This window comes from Stegastes partitus, unplaced genomic scaffold (genome assembly GCF_000690725.1).
Source record: "Stegastes partitus isolate 25-593 unplaced genomic scaffold, Stegastes_partitus-1.0.2 Scaffold218, whole genome shotgun sequence".
Lineage (NCBI taxonomy): Eukaryota > Metazoa > Chordata > Actinopteri > Pomacentridae > Stegastes > Stegastes partitus.
In genome coordinates, this window is record NW_007577949.1 from 411,132 (window position 1) to 436,840 (window position 25,709).

Consider the following 25,709-nt stretch of genomic DNA (forward strand, 5'->3'; position numbering starts at 1 on the left):
GGCTTGAATGTAAGCAGGAAACCACTCTAGGCCTTTGCATGTGCAGTGCTGCTTATGACACGAAATGGCCTCTTATATACCCTGGGAATACAATTAAGCTTAAGTATGTCAAATAGGACATACAATGTTATGCAATCAGCTGCATTTTTTGTTGTGCTCATTGTATTCTTCAGGTAATATGTCTTTAGTGGTAGCAGGCATTAAAATGAACAAGAAATTGAAGAAAATAAGGGTGGTCTAATAATTTTTTCCATGACTGTAATTGGTCTTTTTAGAGTATTATTCTTGATGAAATATTCTTTACAGATTATTACTCTATACAGACCAATATTTTTCCCACTTCATTATTTGAAGCCAGCATAGAGCTCCACAGCAACATATGGTGAGGCCAGGCCTCACTGGCCCCAAATGCAGAGACGTCAATGGATTTAACAGTATCGAACTATAGTGTCACTGGATGATGAAAAACTGAACACTTACCACTAGAATGCAAAAAATATTATTTCCTTAATTCAGATTTTTTAACATCAAGCTCATTTTTGCTTGTTTTGTGGATTTGGGTATTGTTTGTATTTTATCAATTCTAATTCCGCTCACTGATTCTGGTTCTTAACGAATCCTGATTGCTGATTGCGATTCTTTGAGGTGAAGGTGGTTAGGTTTGGTACAGCAATACAATCCTGCTTTTACATTAATGTATGAGTGAGTGATCTAACTCACAATTTAATATACTGTATTATATTATAACAACCACAGGGCATGTTTCTATTAATTGCTTTTACTTGTATTACCTTTGTACATTTTCCTGATTATACTTGCATACTTTTATTTTGGGAAACATTTTCAGTGCAGCACGTTCACAGTGTGATATTAGTGCTTTTACTTAAGTTAAGAATCTGAGTACTTCCTCCGATGCTGCCCATCTCTGTCTACCAATTATAGACAAACGCTTAATAACTGGATGAAGTAATACATTTTAACCAGTGAGTTTACACAGCCACAGCCTGACTGCACATCCCCTTTTTACTGAAAGACAAGACTCAAGTAGACTACAAGATTTGCTGTGTGATATGAGTATCTCTGTGTGTGACAGAGGTAGCAGCACATTGCTGCAGTCACAAGAAAGTGTTGCAATAAGGGAAGTAAGGTTACTTTAGTCAGCTGGAAAGAGCCTCAAAAAGCAGAATAGTTCCTTAAAGTCTGTGTGTTGTGTTCACTGTCACTTAAAAGAATCACTGTTCCTGATATAATGATGTCTTTCTGCAATTTTTTACAGCAGTGTTGTATAAAACGCTACCTACCACGTATAAATGTTATCAGCAAAAACAAAGAGCTAGATAAAGCTAACATTACAGTTGCAATGGTGGTATGTTTTCTGGTTTCTATGTCCAATCGATCTACAAGAGTTTGGTAGCAGCATTTCCCAAGTTATGGTTGTGGCGAGACAATAATACAATTTGAGTTATTCACAAGCTAGTAAAGCACAGAATCCTGACAAACAATGTATTGGGGTGCAGTATTAGAGACAGGAATAGATGCTACAGACAGATGGTGGAGGTCAAACACAGTAGCCTTCATTCCTCACCAATGTACACATAAATTGTATACTAATTGATGTCTTTTCAATATTTTTATTGAATTAAGTGACTGTGAGGTGGTAGATGATAGGTATCAAGACATTTAACGAATGCTATTGATTATGCATCAAATGTGGATGTCTGCATTCCACATTTCCTACAGGTTGAAGAGGTAATTGTATATTTCTAGGATGCATAGTGTGAAAAAATGACAGGAAAAGTACAGCAAAGCCTGAATAGCTTTGCTTGCTTTGAGAAGCTTCAGAACAAAATACATGCTTTTTACCGTCATGCCCCTTTTCCTTATCTTGTAGTTTTACTTTTCAGTTACCAAGTGAGAACATTTCAGTTACTGCAAATGAATCCTAACATTATGGAACTTTTGGAAGGTATGTGGTACTGGGTGTTTTGTACTGGGCCTTTTCCTGCTGTGTCCGGATCATGGTCAGGGAGCAAGGGTAACTTTGTCTTCTCTCAGCCCGAAGCAATCCTTAGCTTTGTGCTAATAGGGATTTGCAGCAAAAGAAAGCAATCCTTTGAGTAAATCACTTAACAAACACTAATGTTGTGTTGATGGGATAATCAGAGCTCTGTGGACAGCGTCACAGGTTTTACTCACAAAAATAAATGTAATTTGTTTCGTTAAACTGTCCGGCATTATATCAGAATTAAAAGTTCTACCTTGAACATATATTAGGTAAATGCCAGTACATTGATTAAACCTCTTTCACTCTTCACTTTTAAGTATAAAATAAATGCAGGACTTTTTCTTTGATAGTATTTCTACTGTGTGATATAGTTGTCGTGCAAAAACAGAGCTGAAGCACTTCTAAGGCTTACACTAACATTCAGTTCGAGCAGTAGTTTTCAAACTTTTTCTGTCAGGCCCCCCTTCAGAGGACAAAAAACTTTCAGGCCCCTCCACCTCTTATATAGTCATGAAATGTGTCGAGTTCAAATTTATTGAAACTAAATAAATATCATGAGCAGTCAAAATGCTAACTCCTCTCTATGAATGACGCAGTGTGTCCATTGCATATTTGGCAAGATCCCCTGGATAAGTGTCGCAGTCAGCTCTTTTTCCTCGCCATGGTCTGTGCGCCATCTGAACAAAAGCCCACACAGTTATTCCATTTCGGTCCATGTTCTGTCAGGTAACTGTCAAGAATATTGAAGAGCTCATCAGCTATCGCTCTGCCTTTGATGGACTTGCAAAACAACAACTCTTCCCGCAGTGACTCGGAGTTAAGAAAGCAAACAAAACAAGTGAACAGTCTTTATTACTTCGTAATAAGTAGCTTCGTCCACTTGTAATGCAAAACGTTTGTCTTTTAGGACCTCTATGAGTTGTTCTTTAAGATCATCTGAAATGTTGCGTATATGTCTTGCAACTGTATTATTAGACAGGGATAGCCTTCAATTTTGGGGCGGTTGTCTCATCAACCATTGCTAACACCATATCAAGAGCAGTGGGGAGTATAAGAACCTCAGCTATTGTATGTGGTTTCTGCAACCTTGTATGCTTGGCTGTTTACTGATGCAGCTTTTACCATGCAATGTTCCTGCTTACAGTATTCATCTAGTTTTCTCTGAAAGAAGTTAAGTGGCTTCTTCACGTGACTGGGATGTAATGTCTCCATGAGTCTTCTTAATTAGTTTGGTGTCATACTGTCTGCTGCAAGAGTTTTCTGACACAAAACACACGGGCCTCTCCTCACCTCCTACCACATTTGCTGTGAGGCCAAGAGCAAGATAAGCCTAGTCATATTTTCTTGACTTTTTTTTGGGAGGTTGTACCTTGTTTGTCTCCTGCTCTATTGTCCTTTTTGTCCTGGAAAAATATTTCTCCATTCTCCGCAACTTCTGACAGCTGATCAGCATGGACGGAGCAGAATGAATTGGGGACGGTTACCATGACAGTGCAGTTTGTGTATTTGCCGTGCGCCCCTGCCATGCCTCTTCGGCCCCCCAGGGCGACATGTCACACACTTTGAGAAACACCAGGTTAGAGAAAGAGTGTCTGCAGCCTCAAAATCACTGAATCACTCCTGCTTAGTGTGCTCTGAAAGTGAAACTGAAATCCTTAACGATGGTTCAGATGATACTCTGAATTTCAGACTGAATTTATGAACACAGCCACAGTTAAGCAAACGGCTGGGGAATGCTTATTTTAATCATTCCTATATAGTCTAGTTAAGTTGGTGTTGGGGCTGCAAGGTGGCGCAGTTGGTAGCACTGTTGTCTCGCAGCAAGAAGGTTGCCGGTTCGCGTGGAGTTTGCATGTTCTCCGGCTTCCTCCCACGCACTCCAAAAACATGTTGAGGTTAATTGGTGATTCTAAATTGTCCGTAGGTGTGAATGTGAGTGTGCTTGGTTGTCTGTCTCTAAGTGTGGCCCTGTGATAGACTGGTGACCTGTCCAGGGTGTCCCCTGCCTTCGCCCTAAGTCGGCTGGGTTAGGCTCCAGCCCCCTCGCGACCCTCGTGAGGATAAAGCGGTGTATAGATAATGGATGGATGGAAGTTGGTGTTGCAGGCTGTTAGCTCACATAACATACCAGGATAGCGAAGTATGAGCAATGAGCTGAGCAGTTAAACATTTCTCCATGTGTATGTGATGAACTCTTCCTGAATGTTTTGACAGACTGACATATGCAAATGACTTGTTACTCTTGTGGCAACACACATTTTCTGCATTAGCTGTAGTGAAGTGTGATCATACTGTTGAAAGTTTGTTTGTCCTTCATCATCTCTTGTGTCTGCTGTACAGAGCTGCAGGTGAACGACAGTGCGCCTACGCCCCTCACACACCAAATTGAAAAAATCTGGTTTACATTTGGAAAGAAAAAGTGCATCTTAGACATGTTATGGTGATGAGAAAGAATGTGCAACACAACCATGTTCTTACCTTCTAAAGTAGAACTGTTAATGTCAGAGCTTATCAATCCTTCAGTATTTACTAATTTTGCCCCCTGGCTCATTTAATAGTGACACTCAGTACCTGTCCCAATGCCCCTCACACCCTCCAGCAGTCAGACAAGCAAAACCCAGCTGCTGTCTCTATGTTGCTGAACAAAACAACACCCTACCCTGCACATGGCTTACTTAACTGTTTGTCAAACTGCTTGCTGCTCTCTTTTTTTGCAGCAAACAACATCCATACCTGCTGGAAGCTTGCTCTTCCTTGTTTGACCAGTCACAGTTTCTACGCACACACATCTACACTGCTTTATACTGTAGAAGCAGCTGGTTACGAAACGTGAGTCAAATGTGTTTAGAAACTGATTGAAATTAAACGTTCTTTATGATCCTTCAGAGTCAGAACTTTATAACTGGTTCCAATTGGGAATCGGTACCCACTGCCCAACCCTGAGCAGATGACACCTCCAAAGAAGCTGGAATCACTAAATGTTTTGCATGTGTTGGTTGAATTAGACAAAACATTTTTACTAGCTGTGATGACATTGCTTGTGTGTGTGTGTGTCTGTGTGTGTGTGTGTGTGTGTGTGTGTCTGTGTGTCTGTGTCTCTGTGTCTCTGTGTCTCTGTGTCTCTGTGTCTCTGTGTCTGTGTGTGTGTGTGTGTGTGTGTGTGTGTGTGTGTGTTATCATGGCAGAATGTGCTGTGGCAAGAGCTATCACAAAGGTACTTTTGAGTACTTTACCAGGTATCTGCAAAGTTAAAACTTTGCAAAATGCAGAAGAAACTGTACTTGTGTTTTGAGATCAAAATGAAGTAATGACAGCTAAGTACTTGCTAGTTATGTCTTTGTGTTGTGTAACACGATGTCTTGTATTTTTTGGGCATTCCACATAATTTTGGTATTGTCTAGAAACTCTTTGACTAATTCTACTGGTACAGCGATCCATTGCCCCTAATTTAACACAGTGCATTCACTGTGGTATCGGAGAAGTTTACATTTTCCCATCAGCAATGAAATAGCTGAAGATGGGATTGGGCAAAATGACAGTGTTATTGTGTTCTCACTTGTTGTGAATTATGACCTAAAGTGAAAGTTCATGCTATTTTTGTCAAATTAGACTGATAAATGATGTGACTGATTATTGAGGTTATGTCTGCACTGACAGAACTTTAGGGGAAGTAATAAACTAAAATAATTTCACATTCCATTGTCTGCTCAAGCAGTTTCAGCTCCTTGTCCTTTGAAGCTTCAGCAGGAGAGTGGTGAAACAGTACAGACTGTACTATGAATGTGCTGTCTGCTCGTTAGTGTCGTGAGAGCAGACAGCAACTAGTGCAGTTGCTGGAGGCCAAACAGCAGCAGAGCCAGACATGTAGCAACAGCAGGCCCAGACACCAACGTGGATCACCGTAGAGATGATGGAATTTATTTTTTTTTTCATTAGCTTGGATTTGAAAGACAAGAGAGAGGTGGACAGATAAACAGTGTTAAAGTATATAGCGTTCCTTTAGTTTGATCAGACATAGGGATGGCTGAGATATGAGGTGCACCTTAAAGGGGCTCAGGGTACAAATGAAAATGATTTCCAAATGAGAAGCTGCTGGCTCAAATAGCATTTGACACATACAGTATATTGCACACTATATTACTGCTGGGCTGGATGGCACTGTATAAGGTAGTCATTTACAAAAAATAGTATGGGAGTGCACATCTCTAAGAATCTGTCATGATCCAAACATATTGACAATCAGGTGAAGAAGATGAGGCTCTGTTACCTTAGACAGATGACAAAATTCAGTCTTTCTAAAGGTCCTGAGGACTTTCTACTCTGGAGTGGAGGAGAGCACACTGACTGGGAACATCACTCGGTGGAGCTTTCTCCTCCCTTTCTGGTACCGTTTGATGTGGTGAAAAAAACGTTGCATCATCAAATCACACAAAACAGCGAACCTCGTTGCTATTTCATCACGTTATAGTTCACCATCCATTCACCTGTGCTGCGCTTTTGCATCAGGCACAACAAAATTAATTTATTTGAATTGCCAGTCAGCACAGTAATTTTGCAGCACTTCTCAAGGCACCAGCTCATTGGTTCAACAGTCAACACATTCAAGAGCCAAGAGAGTTTTTGAACCTTGGACCTCTTGCTGCGAGAGAAACAATCTGAAAGTGGCTCTTCTCTGTCTTTTGCTGTGAGCTGCAATTAAATTATGACACTGGATGAATGCTTCTCAACCCAGCACAACTGTCCATCTGCTGACTGTCTGTACAGGGGTTGGCAGAATTCAGCTTATTTAAGCCACATCATGTACACAACAGTCACTGATGAGTATGCAGTAGCTGCATCATCTTTGTATTCTTTGTATGGTTTTGCAAGGTCTCATCATTGAGCTCATCTGGGAGCTTAGTGATGGATGTGATAGATTGTATCTCTGTGTTACATAAACTCTTGGAGCATGGTGGATGCAATTTCCGTCCAAATGTACATCCCTCTGTCTTGGTTGAATTGTTTGGATTGTTTTTATTACATCGAGGTGCAGCACGTGTCAAATAAACAGCTTGAACTTTCCAAAAATGCTACTAATCTCAACAAATCTAGAAAGCTGTGTCAAATGCACGGCCACTGGCAGGCTAATACCTGCATCTCACATCCTGTGTGTGTGCGTGTGTGCGTGTGTGCGTGTCTTTGCGGCTTTTTGGTGACAGTTTTTTGTGAATAGACTGCTACAGCGTGACGCAACATTGGTTCATTGTGTATCTCTTAAACTACAAACCCCAATTTAGTCTAAGCCTGAATACACAGTTTGCAAAAGGTAACTGTGGTTTGATTTTTACTGTGATATGTATTGTATGCATATTGCGATATCAATAAAGTTTTGAGAAGATACACTTTATCTATCAATATTAAATTGCATCGTCACAGTCATTTCATGAGAAGAGGAAAAAAAAAACAAGCCAAAAAACAAACAAAAAACAACATTTTATTCTAGCTTTATGGCCAATAGTGTATTTGGAACCAGTTTTCTTTTAGAATTACAATACCTAATCTGCACCGTTCATCCTTGATACCTTCTGAACAAAGTCTGATGTGCATTTTTATTCTTCTATCCATCTTTACTTGTCTCCAGAAGGAGTTTGCAGCTCCCCCTCCTCTCCTCTTCAGGAAGCTGAGTAATCCCGACCTGTCACCCGCAGCAAGTGCTGCTACAAAATCCAAACTGCACCGCCAACTGAGCCAGGATGAGAACCGGGCTCGACGTAGCAGCATGGCCATGACTGGTAAAATACACACACACACACACACACACACACTGCATACTCATACCTACAAACCAGGTGGTGTGAGATAATGACTCACAGTTTTCAATATGAAAGAGTGAACTTATACTTAGATTATTATTAGTGTAATATTACATGATAAAGTTGTCATTTATTAGAAACAGTTTCAGCATACAATGAGAACAATGTTATAACATCTGGAGTTTGAATATTTGGGATATTATAAACTTTATTACGGTAGAACAGAGACTTTATTCCTGTAATATTATCACCAAATGCTGCTAAATATTGTTAACTGTGGTTATTCAACGAAGGACACATCCTCAATTTAGTTGTGTTAAGCTCTATTCACACAAGACCAGTGTTAGTTGAAGTTAGCCAGTGAGTCGTGATAGCTACAGAGCATGTCTGTCCCTAATCTTGCACCAATCTGCTTCAGCCATAATCTGTAAAGTAACAATTTCCCCTCAGATTATTTGCCATATGCCACCAAACAGAGACTGGACGACATTTTTTCTCATGTGAATCTGTGATAGCTTCCCTGGACTTGTTTGCTTTTTGTGTTTCATATTTCTCTTTGGGGGCTACAATGTGGCTCGGTGGTTAGCACCGTTGCCTCACAGCTAGAAGGTTGCCGGTTCACGTGGAGTTTGCATGTTCTCCCCGTGTAGTGTGGGTTCTCTCCGGGTTCTCCAGCTTCCTCCCACAGTCCAAAAAACAGGTTAACTGGTGATTCTAAATTGTCCGTAGGTGTGAATATGAGTGTGCTTGGTTGTCTTTCTCTAAGTGTAGCCCTGTGATAGACTGGCGACCTGTCCAGGGTGTCTCTTGCCTTTGCCCTAAGTCAGCTGGGATAGACTCCAGCCCCCCCGCGACCCAAGTGAGGATTAAGTGGTGTATAGATAATGGACAGATGAATATTTCTCTTTGGTTTGGAAATATGACAGCTACTGCAGTGGAAAGAATTAATGTGAGCTTGAGTCCCTTTTGAATCTCAGTAATTCAGTCTAGAGAACCATTATGTCTTAATTAGCTGTGGATGTAATTCACTAAACTTTGCTCAAACAGAGTCAGGTGATTCCATTACAGGAAAGATTACAGGGTCGTTCTGTATATAATCAGCCATATCTCAAAAAGTTCCCACCTAACCCTCTACCCAACCAATTTTTTCACATATAATAACTTCAACATATTTAATGAAGCCATACAAAATTGTGGCACTATTAATATATAAGTTTAAAGTTACAGTCTCATTAAGTATACAAGGAGTTAAAATTTTGCTTTTATACATTTTTTATTATATGTGCATTACTTTTTCTGGTGTCTATTAAACATTAAGCAGATAGCCATATCACATTTTCAGGGATGAAAAACACACATAAGCTCTGTTAAAAACTTCAAGTCATAGTGTCAACATCAAAATGTGCCTTTATTAAAAAATCTTTCTACACAGAAGATATCAAATCAAGTTTATTGTCATTTTGCTGTACATACAAGTAGTACAAACAAGATAAGAAAGGTATTTCTTCAGGATCCAGTGACTAAAAGCAATTAAATAAAGAAGTGTTTGCATATCCGGATCACCAGTTCAGCGTTCTGACAGCTTGTGGAATGAAGCTGTTGATCAGTCTGGAGATTCTTCCTTCAGTGCTCCAGTAATGTTTGCCTGAAGGCAGCAATTCAAACAGTTTGTGGAGAGGATGTGAGCAGTCCCTGACAATGTTCAGTGTCCTGCTCCTGCAGCGGTTCTGGAAAAGTTCAGAGCTAGCTGTCTGTCTGTCCCCCCAGAACGATGTCATCTCCTCCAGCTGTATGTCCGTCTGGGATGGTGTCATGGAGTCATGTTTGTGTAAAAGCAAACACACAGAAGTCTTTCCACTCTCTGTGCGTTTCTCTCAGCAAACGTAGCTCGTCCAGCTTGTTGTCGAGGGAGCGGACATTGTTTACGTTAGTTCCGCTTGCGCTTCCTTCTCTCTCGGGTAACTGCCGGTGTAGTCTCCGCTTGGATTCCATGATGGTGTAGTACGTCCAAATCACAAGCGACTGCCTCAATTTTTGACGTTCATTGCTCTGATGTTCAGCAACGTCTCTCGGCTGTAAATTTTGCACAATGAACATCTAGGATAGGCAAGACACTCAAAACATGTATCACAACACAAATATCATGACTAGACGATGAGCCTGGCATCATAATGTAGACAAAAATGAGACCTTGCATTTTCTTTAACTTGTTTTGACCTACAGTATCTCACATTGTCATATGACCCTTCAAAATGTACCCAAAACTTAGATTTTAAAGTTTTTTTCTGCTGAATTAACATGAAACACATAAGAAATTCAGGGTACCAATGTTTTTTTTTCTGTTCCTCTATGCCATAGGTTTAAACTGCTTCAGTTTTGCTGTTGATGCTTAAAGTTGGTTGTAGAAAAAATCTGCAGAACAAAAATGAGATTTTGGCTTTAGATTGCAATATCTGAAACAGATGTAAATGATGAAGTTTTGACCTACCCCTAGGTACCTTATGGGCCTGTAACTCAAAAAATATACATGATATGAGAATAAAATTCTGCATGGTTTCATTAAAGTTATTAAAGGTATCGTGCAAAAAGAATTACCTGATTCTGAGGGAGGAGACACTGATTGATTCTTGATTGAATGATTTTACAATGTTTTCAGCTGAAAAGCTGGTAGGATGGGTTTGTGCTGAGCCTCTCTCCTCCCTCCACAGGTAAGCAGCTGCTCCCTCTGTCCAGCAGTCTGCATGCTGGAGTGAGTCAGCTAGCCTGGCAGGGGCCTACTGGAGGCGCAGGAGGGCCTGTAGCTGTCGGAGGAACGTCTGCAGGAGGAGAGCTTAACAGCCTGGTTCGTATGAGGAGCCAAGCTCTGGGACAGTCTGCTCCCTCACTCACTGGACTGGTCAGTACTGAAAAAAAAGCACACCTACACCCAATGCACACAACACAAATACTACTAACAGTTCCCAATCCTTACAGTTGTCATTAGCTCTCAGATTCAGAGTTGGTGATGAAGAAAATATATAGGCGAGACAATTGTGCTTGCCTACATTGGCTGTATGGCATCCTGTGTTTTGGCTAAGACCAGGAAAACATTTTTCCAATGAATGAAAAATCTGATTATAAGTTCAAGAGTTGTCAGGGAATGTTGTGGTTGTAAAATCAGTTTTTTTGTAGTGCAGAGAAGCGACATTGAAATGGCTGTAAAGTGATGGCTGGTTAACATATTGTTTTAATACTCTTTCATAGTTCTGTTGAACAAGGAAAACATCTTTATATGTCCAAAGCTTTCATTTTACACCTTCAAGTTTAAAAAAACCCAAAAAAAAACAAACTGAAAATGTAATTTCACCATATGAGGCCTGTTAATGTAGCCAGATTATTTAATATTTGATCTGCAGACTGCTCTGTATGGATCCCGTCTATTAGACTGAAGCTCTGCCAGCTGAATGCAGGGATGCAGACTGAGGATGACTCAGGCTTTTACAGCCACCAGCCCTACACACACACACACACACACACACACACACACACACACACACACACACTTTTGTTCACTTCCTGAGAAAAAGAAATAGAGGCAGGAATGTCAGTTTGTGTGATATAGTTGTGTGTTTTCCCCGTTCAGTGTAGTGGGTCAAGATGCTGCACAGTGCAGTGCTGACCTCATATAAATGTAGTCTGGATCAATGCTGCTCTATGGTATGCGTATGAGTGCACATCCCTGACTGTGTCTGCTTTTTCTGTGCATGCACTCTACTATGACCCCTGCTGGGAACTGCAGGGTTTTTGATTTACCTTTCAATGTTTGATCCCACTCACAGGAAACTAAAAGTGTCAGTTTAAAACATTACATTTGGATTGTTTTAAAATCTGGGGTCTATTGCCGTCTCTTCAAGTCAGTTTTTATAGAATAGCTCTGGAGCTGAGTGGAGCTGCATGTATTTGGTGGTATCAGCAAAGCTATTATCGCTGTTGGCGGCAACCAGTAATGATTTTCGATGATACTTCATTTGTTAAACTCTCTGTTGTTCTACTCCTTGAAACATCTAAAAATTGGTCAAACAACTGTGAAATCTTCACAATTTTCACAATCAAAAAAAAAAAAAAATCAGCTATATAAAAGGTACATTTGTAAATGTAGAAAAGCAAAGCCTTGTAAATGGTGATCCACGGTGATCAAAGTAGTCATGTTTTACTTGCTTTTCTTTGTCCGTATATTTTTTCTGGCAATACTGAAATTCAGATGTCCAATCAGTCTGAATTTTGTACTCCTGGAACTCTGATGCTCTCCTCTGTTCATTCATGACATCAACATATTCTTTGCTGAATTTCAGTTGACATATAGACAAAAACAAAAAATCATGCGCACCACTTAAATACCCAACTATGGACATTGTGAGTATCCCAGATAATTATAATTATTAATATATGCCATGCCTTGTGTTGTGGATTTTCCTCAGTCTGTCATAATGCTTACAAATCTGACATACAAAAGACGTGGAAGTTACAGGTCAAGATGATCTCCTTCTCTCTACCATTGTATACATGATTACACTACAGTAAAGTTTCTGTCTGTCTCTTACTAATACGCTTCATTAAATAAATATCAGACCCAGTACTGACTGCATGGAAAACAGTTTCCTTCAACACTAGCTAACACATGTCGTAACTTTGCCATATGCCTACATTTTTAACAAGTGGAAAAGGTTAAGAAATGAAAAAGACAAGATAGCACCTGGAGAGGTGGAAGAATTAAAACTAAATTAGAGAATACTTAATATTCACCTGCTGGGCCCTGATCCAAGTTCAAATTGAGAGTTAATATTGCCTGATGCAAGACTGCAAACCTGAAATAAACACAGACTGGAGTTGTATGCTACCAGCAGATGGCAGTAGTGTTAAACATGTAGAACATCAGCAAGCCTATATGCTGTCTGTGTGACCATGTATGTATGATAAGAACAACTTGTTTTAAGTGATTAAGCTGATAAAGGTGGACAAAGCATCCATTAAGCTGTGTCTGAAAATGAACTGTGTCTGTAGTTAATGTTGGCTGGTTTGAAAAACTTCATATCTTTTTCTGCCTTTTCTTTGAGTTCCTAAGAGAAAGTGGTCTGTACAGTCAGCAGGAAATCACAGCCTGAATTTAAAATAGAAAATATGCTCTGCAGCTCTTCTAGCTGAGTAAATAATCCCCAGTTATTATTTCTCAAGGCCAACTTTATTAATCCTCCCTCTGTCATGTATCTTGTTATTTTTCATCTCACTTTCTTCAATTCTAGTGCACAGCACATTATGCACATCATATTTCACTCCCGTGTTGTTCCTCAGGGTCATAGCTATCACAGTTTTTATATTACATGGTGTAAAGCTACATCTCGTGGTTTGAATTAACTTACATTGGGACTTGGAGAGTACACCTGTACCCCTCTGGCTTTTTCCCCTACCTTCTGTGTCATATTTTAGGAAATAAAGTATTTTATGTTTGTGGCTGGCCAAACTAGATGGCTGACAAATCAGGACAATTAAATGTCATTTTGAGTTAATTGGCACTGGTCTATCATTTAATAGTGCAGATAAACAAAAAAATGAATGCAGACACTTCAGCAGCAGAGGCGGTCTTGTCAGTCTGGCTGCTGTGAAACAATATTAGTGCAACCCCTTGCCCTCTGTTTCTTTATTTTGTAGAAGATTTTTCTCACAAAGTTGCTGTTGCTGGATGTTTGTATAGTTAGCTTCTGGATTTCTAATGTGTCCCTATTTGTGTGTTCAGTGAAATGAATGGAGCCCAGGGATTGTGTGCATGTGTGTCTGTGGAAAGCACTTAAGGACATCCAGATGTTGTTTTTTATCTGTTAAAATATGTATCTAACTGAAATTAATCTTGTGCCATTCTCTGCCAAACGCTAGATGGGAATTTTCCGCCACACTTCCGGTTATCATGCTGGCAGCTATGAACACCAGTTGTTTTTAACAAAGTTTTTGTGTGAGAAAGAGAATATTTAATATTTAATATACAACATTTACATGGCTTGATTCATATGTATGTTTATGTATGTTGTTTTGCTGTTCTAAAATTTCTGAAAAAATGTACAGAGCTTGTGTCCTATTAGGTGATAAAATGATAGCCATATGCGCTGACACTTCATCAGCTGCAGTAAGGCATTTTTGATAGATTGTGTAGTAGTTTTACCTAAATGCATTTGATGTAAACTGCAATTAAAGCACATAACAAAAACACAAAGTTTGATTGCATGAACAAATTCAAAGTATGCTCCATCCCTGACTAATGAACAACCAGTAATAGCCTTGAAAATGGAGCCCCTTTGACCTCTGTCTTACTCCTCATGGCTTCCATGCAAAAATCAACAACAACAAAAAATAAATGTCAAAAAAAGATCAATAGTTATTAATATCCACTGACATTAAACACTTTATTGTGATACATTGTTCAGCTATTTTGCCCAGCCCTGGTCTGGATATACTGTACCTGCTATTTTTAAAACATTATCACCTCCAATGCACCTACCAGCATTATTAAAGTTCATCATTTAACAAATATCTTGTTTACATCATACCAGTTTTTTCTTAGAAATTTGAGACAAACTGTTCTGTACATCTCTCAAGATGTATAGTAATGAAAACAAAGATATAATAAGGTCTGGTATAAATAAAGCAGTTTGTAGACATACATTGTGTAGACAGTTAAAGTTTGAAGTGTGCACCTCCTGTCTGTCATGGCCTCAGTGTCCTCATCCATGCTGGTATGGCGGAGATACACTGTTGCTTCCTTTAAATATACATGAGAACATTTTTAAATAATTGCTGTGCTCATACCTTGGCTCCTCCACTGAGACTAATAGAGATAATGATCATGAAGGTCGCTGTAACAGCTAACCTATCTTTGATATTAAGGCCTTTTTCCACAAACGGACTGAGAAGACACACTGATTTTATCTGTTAGTTGGAATACAAATCTGATCACAAATCAAATGTGACCAAATCAGTTCTAGTCCTAACACTTGGGAAATATGACAATGAGTCCACATTGTAAATATTTCAGACAAGTTTCATATTTAAGATTAAAATCAATCCAGTCAACTTAATGAGTTTCTGCAAAAGCCCACATGGTGAAAATGGCAAATGCATCGCAAGTCCAGATTTACAGTACACTGACACTTTGATTTTTGTCACATAAAACATAGATATTTTTATGCATTTTTGTGTAATTTTGGGTTTATAACACTTTCTGAGGTAAAATCTTAAAAAAATTAATACAATTCTGTGGACTCATTTTTTTCAAACATTGAAATTTGAGGCTATCCTTGAACAACATCTCAGGAACTATTGAAGATAAAACCATGAAATTTTCACTGTTATTTCTCATCATGCCATTGATTTGTAATCTGCGCTATTGCACACGTGCATTTAGATAGAATAGTTTATGGTTATTAAGGAGTTGAAATATGCACAAGACAACCAATGATATTTTCTGCACCATATGTAATTGCATGTCATCATAACACAATACGAGACCTATAGAATACTTTGATGGGTAGTAACTTTTTTGGGACCATCTTTTCATATTTAACATATTCTGTATGTTTTAATATATATTATTATGACACGCAACTACATATGGTTCAGAAAATATCCCTAGCTGACTTGTGTATTACAATTTGTTGTTAATTTGTGCTCAAAGATGAGGCAGAAAAATCTGTAAAAAGAAATTATGATTTTGTCTTTAATAGTTCTTGGGGTATTTGTTCAAACATGATCTCAAATTTTAATATGGAACGCTAGCTAGAAGTGTTTGGACAGGCAGTGAAAGAAAATGGAAAGTACTTGATATGAAAATAAAACAATTCACAGATGCCATTTTAAATATCCAGTTTGTGATAAAAAAAATAAGTAAATAAATAAATTCAAGCAAATCCGATATGATTGAGCCAAAGGCCCCTGATGATCTTAGATGAAAGCCCCTTTTAATATCCATATTTCTGTTGATATTTTTGATGTCACATTGATGTTTAAAAACTAAAGTCTTATACATGAAGCAAAACATCTGTGCGTCTGTGTGCAGTTAAATTTCATGCCATCATCTGTGAGCTGTGAATTTGAGGATTTTGAGATCTATAGCTATATTAAGGCCTACTTATAGTTTTCAGGTTGCCACTGTAATATTATTATTGCAAACATAAAGTCTTACCAACCGTAAATTTTAAAATAGTGGCCTTGATTTCCTTGCCTGCACATTAGACAAAACATTTAAAACCTAAAAAAGTGTTTATTAGAGACAAGTACATTTGTCCCTGCTTACTGAAATGCTCCTGTATTTGCTGTTTACACCATGTTTAGATTTGTTAATGACAACTTTTATGACAAATAGAGTAATGTCATTTCACTGTCAGTTCCTCTTACCTAACAGAATAATACATTTTTAATTCACTGAAATTTTACAGTGCAATCCAGTGCTACTTTGATAAGTTTTTACGATGTTACTAAGATTTCTTAAAGTGAAATCAGCCCTTCTTACAAAGATTTTCCACAATATATTTGTTTTAATGTCTGAAAGTTTTTTTTTGTTTTTTTTTTTTGCAGGAAGCCTTATATTTAGTAATGGTAGCTCAGCAGCCAATAAAAAAAGAAAGAGAGAGGGAAAAAAAAGCCAAAGTAAGTTTATATGGGAAGTTCCTTTCATTTGCCGCTTTGTGTTTAAAGGTTTTTTTTTTTTTTAGAAAATCCTCATTAGGCATAAGAGAGCAATATGACCTCTGCCTAATGTTCTCCTTTCCATGTTCCTTTTTTAAATATTTGTTATGATTTTCTTTCTGTTGCCGTTCTTAGTTCCCTTTGACAAGTTTCTTCAGCCTGTCTGATGTAGCTTCTTATCTGCCTCCTCTCTTCCTTTGTTCTGTCTGTCTGCCAGCACAATATATTTAATTTGAACCCTGGCGAGCCTGGTGTCTGTCTATTTTAAGGCATCGCCCCTCTTAGCTATCTACTTACATAAAGCTGAGTCAGATTCTCATGAGATGGCCTTGTTGAAATGGGTTGGGTATGTTGGTCTTGTTGTTCTGTAAGTCTGTCTCTTAGTTCTCCCTTGTCCTCCTTTACTGCGTCATTTCAGTGCTTTGGAGTATGCAGAAAAGATGAGAATTTAATGATGCCACTGGGTCAGTGATTTGTTGCAGCAAAGAATTTGATCCAGCAAAGAAGAAAGGGCTATAGATCAAACAGCAAAGCAAGTCAGCAGGACAGCAGACGAGGGCTTGGCAATGTAGTTGGAAATTGTATCACGATAAAACTTTTTTATATTGTCAGCATAACTGGCAATTATTGATCATTTCTAAAGGACCTGTTTTAAATAAAGACCAGGAGAAGAAAATATTCATTTTGATTGTAAACACTTATTTATTTATTATAATTTTTAAAATGCACTGCAAAGCAGAAGACTGTTAACTCCTTTTCTAACTTTCCTAACTACACCAAGTGGTAACTTACCCTTAGCAATGCAGTGTGCTGTTGCATGGGGTTTGCCCTTGTACCATTTGGATGTTTTGTTGGACCATAATGTTGATAAGTACCTCTCCATCCTGGACTACAGCCACATTGTTTCTTGAGATGTGGGCCTTGACTGGTGTCATGTTGTGTACTCCAAAGGGTGGAGACGATTAAGGTGAAACAACAGTTATACGACACAGTTTCCAAACTGCAGTGTTCTGGCCTTGGTTAGACCTAAATAAAACACACCCAACAGAACCTGTTAAATAATTGGCTGTTTGTGTGTCACTCGTGGCATGCTACGTTGTCAAGGATATGATCGACTCTTTGTCAGCCACAGACGGAGCACACTTGGTGTTTGTTTGTGCAACCAAACTTGCACCTGAAATTGCATTTATGTGAAACTGCTGAACATTCCATTGAACATTTTCTAGTCTATATCGAGGAACTGTCTATCGATCTACACATATCCCTATCAGTTTATTGCCCAGACCTACAACACACACAAAACAAGTTGCAAGTCTGCAGCTTTTTCAATACACATGATGATTAAAAAGGTGACATTTCTTGTGTCTCCATGCCAGTGTAGCTTTACTCTCAGCCATTCATTCAGTCTTCTTTTGATTCACAAAATGCATAAAGTGTCCGTTTGGTTTTGTCTGAAGGTATTTTTTCCCTTTAAATTAATTAATTATCATTATTATTTTTTTTTTCATGTTCCTCTGAGAGCAATAACTTCAGTATGGTTTGTTGGTGAATATTTGCTCAGATCACTGTCTACTCACTGTTTATGTTTCCTTAGCTGGTTAATGTTTCTGTCCTCTCATTCTCAAATTTGTGTTTTGTGTGACTGTAGATATGTGTGTGTTCCTCCATCCTTGTTAGAACTCGTTTGAGTACAGGCTGTGTCAAAGCCATATTTCAGTAAACTTGTGTCATGAACCTAAAAGTTTCCTGCATACCTGCAGAAACATGTAAAATGGTAAATGGCCCACACTTAATCGCACATTTTTTTTTTTACCCTTAAGTTCCAAACCGCTTTCCACCCTTTTTCTCAGTCACCTATTCAGATATATGCAAAATGGTGGCAGAGTGGCCTTGCAAGCTGCTAGCAACTTGGTGTTTATTAAACTACTGGTAGGTAACCACTGTAGTTCTGGTGGTAGATGACTCTGCAAAGCTCACCTTGTATCAAAAAGAACTGGGAGCCTGCTCTTTCTATATAAAGTGACATTTGTGCTGAAAATACACACATTTCAGATTTTGACCAAGTTGCTTGATGGCAAGGCACCTGAAGGACTAATGTTGGGCTATAGAGCCTACAAAGGGAACTGGGAGTGAACATTGCCAGTCGCAGCTAACTTCAGGTCAAGCTGTTTATTTGCTTGGACCTATCCTAAAGGCCACACACAGTAATAATAATAATTGATCAGATTTATTTTGCGCTTTTCTAGGCCCTCAAAGATGCTTTACTCTGTCAATTATTCATTCACACACATTTATTCCGGTGGTGGTAGCTACCATTGTTGTCACAGCTGCTCTGGGGCAGAGTGACAGAGGCGTGGCTGTCATTCTGTGCCTACGGCCCCTCCGACCATCACCTCAAGCATCCATTCATACACATTCACACCAGGAAAGATGGGTGAAGTGTCTTGCCCAAGGACACAACGACCATGACACAGGGTACAGGGTGGAATCTAACCGCCAACCTTCCAATCATTGACCGACTCGCTCTAAAAACCTGAGCTACAGCCGCCCAAGTGATGTTATAGCAGGTGATGTTATTAATCACTAATGTCAGTTGCAATTATCAAACATGTTTTTAAAAGTCTGCCACTGGTAGCAACTGGACTGTAGACGTAAGTAATACAAATCAGGCTGGATGGGATGTTGTCTGGTAACTGCCAACATTAGCTGACTCGGACAGATACCCGATTGTTTTTACTGAAATTGAGATCACAATTATTTATTAGAATTATTCTTTATTTTTACATGTATAAATATGTTTATTGCACTGTCATCTTTGAATAAACAGAGCACGGGCTTAACTTTCATGTCTTGCTACATTCCTGCAAATGTACAAATCATTGCACCAAATTAAGAATTACGATAAGGTTCAATAAGTCTTCTGGGTGCTCTGTGTAATGATCTTCTGAATGCTGTGTAGTTTTTCTCATTTGCACTTTGAGACAAGAATGTGGTGTGTGTTCGTGCATGTTTGGTTTCTTTCACAGAGGTTGGAGTATGACAACTATGCTGCATGAGGGGGTGATGGTTGGGGCAACTGACAGTATACACACACACACGCACGCAAGCACGCACACAGTTTGATAGCCTGTACAAACTAAATAAGGAAGTCAGTGTCTTTGTCAGAAACGATGTCAGCGTGTTTAGGTTGTTAATACAGCTCATTGCTTTTGTTTGTTTATTTTAAAAAGAGACAGAACAGAGATTCATTGGAAGCAAAAAGTAGCAGTTAATTTTTCTGAAATATATGACGTAAGTCTAATCATGCATTGATAAGGTGGTGTGTAGATTACTGACATCTTGGTGGCACATTTGAAAACCCACTTGAGCTTTATTAGCTCCCCGTCAAGCTTTATGCCTTGTAAGTATCGAGCGCCCAAATAAAAAGTTGTTCATCAGGAGAGTGAGCTATTTCCTCTCTCAGGCAGTAGCACAATGACATTCTATATAATGGTGATGCAGGTTTTACGTCTAAGCTGACCCACTAGACTTCTCTGCTCTAAACCCTAATCCCCAACATCAATCACACTAACAGGATTATAGTGATGCTTTCCATCTCTCCTGTTTCCTCATGCTACCCTTCCACCCCTTTCTTCCTTTTATCTCCAGCCGTAAACTCTGTCTAATGTTTACTATAGCTTTTGTTCCATGTGATGTTTTCCAATTAGGTCACCCTGGCTTGGTGGTATAGTTTTTAACCACAACAAGTCATTTAGAGCTTTTACTGCAGGTCTAGTCTTTATTTCTGGGAAAGAATTCGGAATCTGGAGTATGATATGTCATCTCTATCCACCAGATCAGTTTAGAAGAAGATCCCATTACAGTTTCTTTCTCCCTTTGTCTCACTATCTGCCTCTCTCTTACTCCTCCCCTCCCTGTGTGTCGTAATGTTTTTTATCTCCACATTACATTGCCAATATATTAATCTGCACTGTAGGCATTAATTAGAAAAAATGCTTGCCTGCTCTTCAGAGGCTGAGGGTATGTGCATCGAATAGTGTGTGTTTAGTGTGTATAGTATTTTAAAGCACCATTAAAAAATAACCATAATATTTAATCACTGATGCTATCTGAGACAATATTTGAATCTAAATACGATGAAGATTGTTTGGTTGTTTGGTCATTTTCTTTTAAAGTTTGATTAAGCTTTATCTACACAATATTTTTCCAGAGTTTTTGGTCGTTAAATTCTACGTAAATATTTTTTTCCCTGTAGTTTTTGTTGTTGTTGTTGTTTTTGTCACAAAAAGAAATGTCATATTATAGGGAAATATTGTTGCTTTGAAGGAAAGTTTTCTGTTGATCTGCATGGTAGTATAGCAGCAGCAATGATAGTGTAAAGTAAAAAGAAAAACTTTTAAAAGTCAATTAGCACATTTGTTTTACACCTCCCCCTGTCACCAGGGCCGCAAAAACATATTTTTTTTTTAGAAACTTGTGCCAATTTATTGAAAAGAAGAAAAAAACAAAAATATCACATCTGTCTTTTATTAATTCTCTCTCTCTCTCTCTCTCTCTCTCTCTCTGTTTAAATTGATCATGGACCTTTTGTTTAATACTTTATTTGCAGATTTTATTTATTTTTTACTCCACAATTTCAGCAGTTTTGTTTTGACATTGCTGTTTGGCTTTAACCCACTAGACCAGTGCACCACATCTACCATGGTACTGACATGTGAAGCTGTGGACAAACACTATCAAACCACTTGAATATGATGACGTACGGCTTTAGAAACCATTCCTATCTCTACTGTAAAAGCTGAACAACCTAATCAACCACTCTGTAAATGCTCTCTCTGTCCTGGTCTGTAATCAGAAGCTTTCAGTGATTGGCTGTTACTTGTGACATGCAGCCACCAAAGCACTGTGGGTGGGACTGGGCTTGAGACGACAGAGAGAAAGAGCCAGCTGCACTAGAGTAGCGCATTGACCATATTCAGCAACAATCATCAGTAAAAATAACTATACTGGTAATTGGGAAAATGCTATCGGCCTTAAGGTGCCCCACTGATGCTCATACACTTTTTATGCTTGTATGCTCTCTATGTACAATGCACAGTGTATGAAATGCATGTAATGGTCAAAGTAAAACAAGAATGCACCAAGTACAACAAGTACAAACCCTGATTCCAAAAAAAGTTGGAACGTTATGTACAATGTAAATAAAAACAGAATTACATGATTTGCAATTCTTTTTCGCTCTATATTCAGTTGAATACAGACCAGATAGATGATGTTCAAACTGATAAACGTCATTGTTTTTTTTAAAAATAAGCACTCATTCTGAACTTGATGCCTGCAACACGTTCCACAAAGGGGCATGTTTACCGCTGTATTACATCATATTTTCTTTTAACAACTGAGGACACTAATTGTTATCAGCTGTGCTCTGCCTTAGATGGGATATTGTGAGGTAAAGTGAGAGGAAGACTGTGTGTGTGTGGGGGTGGTATGAGTGTTGGGCACAGCAGAACAAACAACGGTTAACTCTCTGAGCAGCAAAGAATACAGATCACATGACTGGGAAGGAACACTTTGCAGAAATCAAAGGTCAGGATTAGTCTGATATAGTACTTGGAGTATAGCTGGAAGTAAGTCTTGCATTTCCCCATCCATCTTTGTTTTATTTGTCCTGTATCTGCAGTCATACCTTTTGATCAGCTTTATAACAATAAAACCTATCTTCAAACTTAACCTTTCTCTCATTATATGAGGAAACCTTGAAAGGATTGTCAACAACAAATTGCCAGGTCTTAGTCATGGTTGAGTATAAATTTCCTTTGCCTCCTGTTTTAAAAAGACTCTTCAGTCATCTTTAATTCTTTATGGAAGTTTTTTGTTGAGTGACTTTGATTTGTCCCTCATGATCATCTGATTTCCTCACTCATGACTTTTATTGAATTTGCAAGTTAAAATGAATAAAAGGAGGATGAAATAGGGTTGTCATCTGGATACTAAACCATATTAATTTCCCTATTACAGTTTGTTTAAAACCAGAGACATTTGTAAAAGACTCTCAAAGGAACTTCTCATTCTCATCCAAAGGCTTTGGAAACAAAGAAGAATCATGATAAAATGCTCTCGTTGTAACGGAAAAGAGACAAACTACAGTGTTTCGGTTCTCTGAATACAACTGCATGGGTCGGCCTTCAGCCATGAGCAAAACTTCATCCTTCGCTTTGATCTTGCTTACAAACTGCATAGCTTCTCAACACTTTTCCCATGATTGTGTTAAGAGAATGGGCCAGTGAAAAAGAGAGCAATCAGGATATTAGGATGGATATGGGAGAAGGGCAAAGAGGGTACAGGATTTGTTCAGCTCACAGCAGCAGTCCAAAGGGATTTTTATTTAGCAGTAGGTTGTGAGTCCATGCTGTGTGTTTCTTAAGCCACTGAGGGGAATAGATCGATGTGGCTCTATCAACATAAAACGCTCCTTTAAACTGTTGTCTGTGGCTGATGACTTCTCATTTATTTCTTCAGTTGCCCTTAGAAAATGTAAGTCTAGAAAATTACCTTTGATGATGGGTCTGTAATCTGAAGAGAGGGAGAGAGACGAACACACCCACAAAATCTACACACACACACACACACACACACACATACACACATACACACACAGACACAGCACTGATGGCTGTGTAACACTTGTTATGCAGACAGAACCTTGGCTTCAGGGTAGCATTATGCTGGTTGCTTCCTGCAACTCACTTACACTAACAAATGCATTCAAACAATGTCCTGTTCTGTTGGGGGATGAAGTAATTCAGTTTTCACCGTATCTCCCATCGCTGATGACGAAGAGGAAATTTAATTATCTTTCCATCTTGCATGCGCTCCCCTCTCCCTTTGCTTCTTCCTGCCTTTATTTTTATCTAATGAACTGGAGCCTGACCCATTTATTGGCCTGCTGATTTTATCAGTCGGTTTAGGCCCATTACACATGAATCAGTATTTGCGTATATTTTGTCTGATCTGAAAACTTATTTTTAAAGAACGTTATGCAGAAAAGAGGTTTGGGGTAAGTTAGAAATGGCGTCATTACATACTTTGTACTGCAGATCAGGCTCCAACTTGTTTGTAACACTCTCAGCAGCACATGCAGCAAGCAGAGTTTACATAACAGAGTCACGCAGTGTCTTCACGGTAGGCTGCAGACTGTTTAGTGAAATACATAATGACCCCTAATCATTTTCTGTTTTTTTTTTTATACAACTGTACTATAACCAGGCCCCTAATGTCTGCCATGTCATTCATGGTCATATGACATGTGTTTGCTATGTTAACGAGGTAGCTGGCTGGCTATAATTTGTCAGTTCAGCCAATAATGTAGTAGATTGAAATGTTAGCATCAGAGTATTGTCTCCCACTAATTCTGAAGCTCAGCCAACAACTGTGCAGTGGTGGATTGAGTCTGTTGAGCTTTGATTTCAAGCCATGTTGTCACCTAGTTTGTGAGATGCAATGCTGGAAAATAGGAAACAATGACTTCATCTTTTAATCTTGTCTGACAACTGTCATGGCACTCATGCTTATCAAGCTTGACATTACTGTTTTAACAGCGTGTCAGTTTAATGAACATTAATGTGTTACCATCTTAGCACATTCTGCCAATACATTCTGCGTTATACATTAATAGGAGTCAAACTACTGGTAAGGTTACATGTTTAACCTGTTCAGGAGTTTGATACATCCTACATCATCCTACAACAATTCAGGTCAATGCAATCAGGGGCATCACCAAATATAATTCAGAAATTTATTACTGATGCTTCAGATTGAGTATTTAGTGTTTCCTCTACATTCATTTAGGAGTGACGGGTCGCCATTCCTAAATCATAGCCGCCACTCCTTCAAATTTCATTCTTCGTATTTTTTTCCCCTTTCTTTTTTTTTTTTTAATTGTCGCAAATACACCACCTCCGCATGTCTCCAACTTCACAGCAGAGTCCTGCACTGGGTCAGGTACTCGTGAGACGTACTTAGGTAAACTACAGATAACTATATTGCTCAGTCTCTACTCTTTGGGGGGTTCATGTGACGTTAACTACTCGTGAGCACTAAGGTAAACTACAGATAACTATCTTGCTCAGACACTACTCTTTGGGAGGTTAATATGATGTTAATTACTCGTGAGAGCGCGGCCTTGAAAGTGACGTCCCGTCCAGCACCAGGCTCCAGGTCAGAGAGTCACAGGAGGGTCGTCTTGGAAAATAGAGCAGTGACTTACCGGAGAAAAGATAGACTTATTAGCTTAAGATAACTCAAAATGGATTTTACAAGTTAAACAGACATTTACAAAATATTGAAGGCCAGCTAACGATACGTAGCATATCGGTATCTTAAGTTAATTAGGCTCGGTGCCAACTTAGTGTTGCCAACATGAGTAAACTAACTGATAGCGTTAAGCTAACAACTACATACCATGATGGGACTGCTGACTGCATCTTCAGATGAGCCTGCTCAAATATTTCTCTAAGCAGAGAAAGACACCTGATGGAGATGACGCTAGCCGGGTATCATTAGCCTTTTACTGACTCATAAATGATGATGGTTAGGTAAAAAAAAAATAGTGTACACACTTGTAATCAGATGTGATGTGAGTGTAAATGATCTAACGTTAAAGTTTTATGTCATCGTGTAAGACAAGTAACATTAAACAGGGAGGAGCAGTGAAACAAAGTGAAGGAGAGCAGAGTACAGCAGAAGGAGAGCCTAGTGGAGGAGGAGGAGAGAGAGATGAGAGTAGAGGATGAAGAACCTAAAGGGAAGCACAGGCTATCAGGCTGGGACCCTACATGGGTTGAAAGAAATAGCCGGTTCCACTCAAGGCTCTACCACACTGGTAATGGGGAGTGTCCATGAACCTTTTTTTCCTTTCTTATTTTTTTGCATAATATACATGTCAGTCTTTATAAAGAAACAATTTTAAAAATGATTAGGATGTAGGAAATTGAGAGAAACAATCTCATTATTGTTTCTATTTGTAGGTGAAGACTGACTTAATAAACAGGCTGCAGGGGGATCAGCTTGCAGCATGTATGCTGCTGAGCATCAGCGGTCACCTCTCTCAGAATTTACACCAGAGCCTGAGAGCTCTTCTGTACAAAACACAGAAAAATTTATTGTTCTGAACCCGGGTGCAAACATTGCCACTGATTCTA

General features: G+C 38.9%; 1 protein-coding gene across 3 annotated transcripts in view; it reads left to right on the forward strand.

The window, feature by feature from the left end:
• mast2 (microtubule associated serine/threonine kinase 2) overlaps positions 1–25,709 on the forward strand; it is a 162,593-nt gene that overhangs the window by 22,902 nt on the left and 113,982 nt on the right. For 2 of the 3 annotated variants that reach the window (XM_008280999.1, XM_008281001.1), the window contains exons 2-3: positions 7,626–7,776; positions 10,506–10,693. In XM_008280999.1, the coding sequence (XP_008279221.1) occupies positions 7,626–7,776; positions 10,506–10,693 (339 nt within the window). The remainder of the gene's footprint in view (positions 1–7,625; positions 7,777–10,505; positions 10,694–25,709) is intronic. The other variant, XM_008281000.1, reaches the window with a different exon arrangement.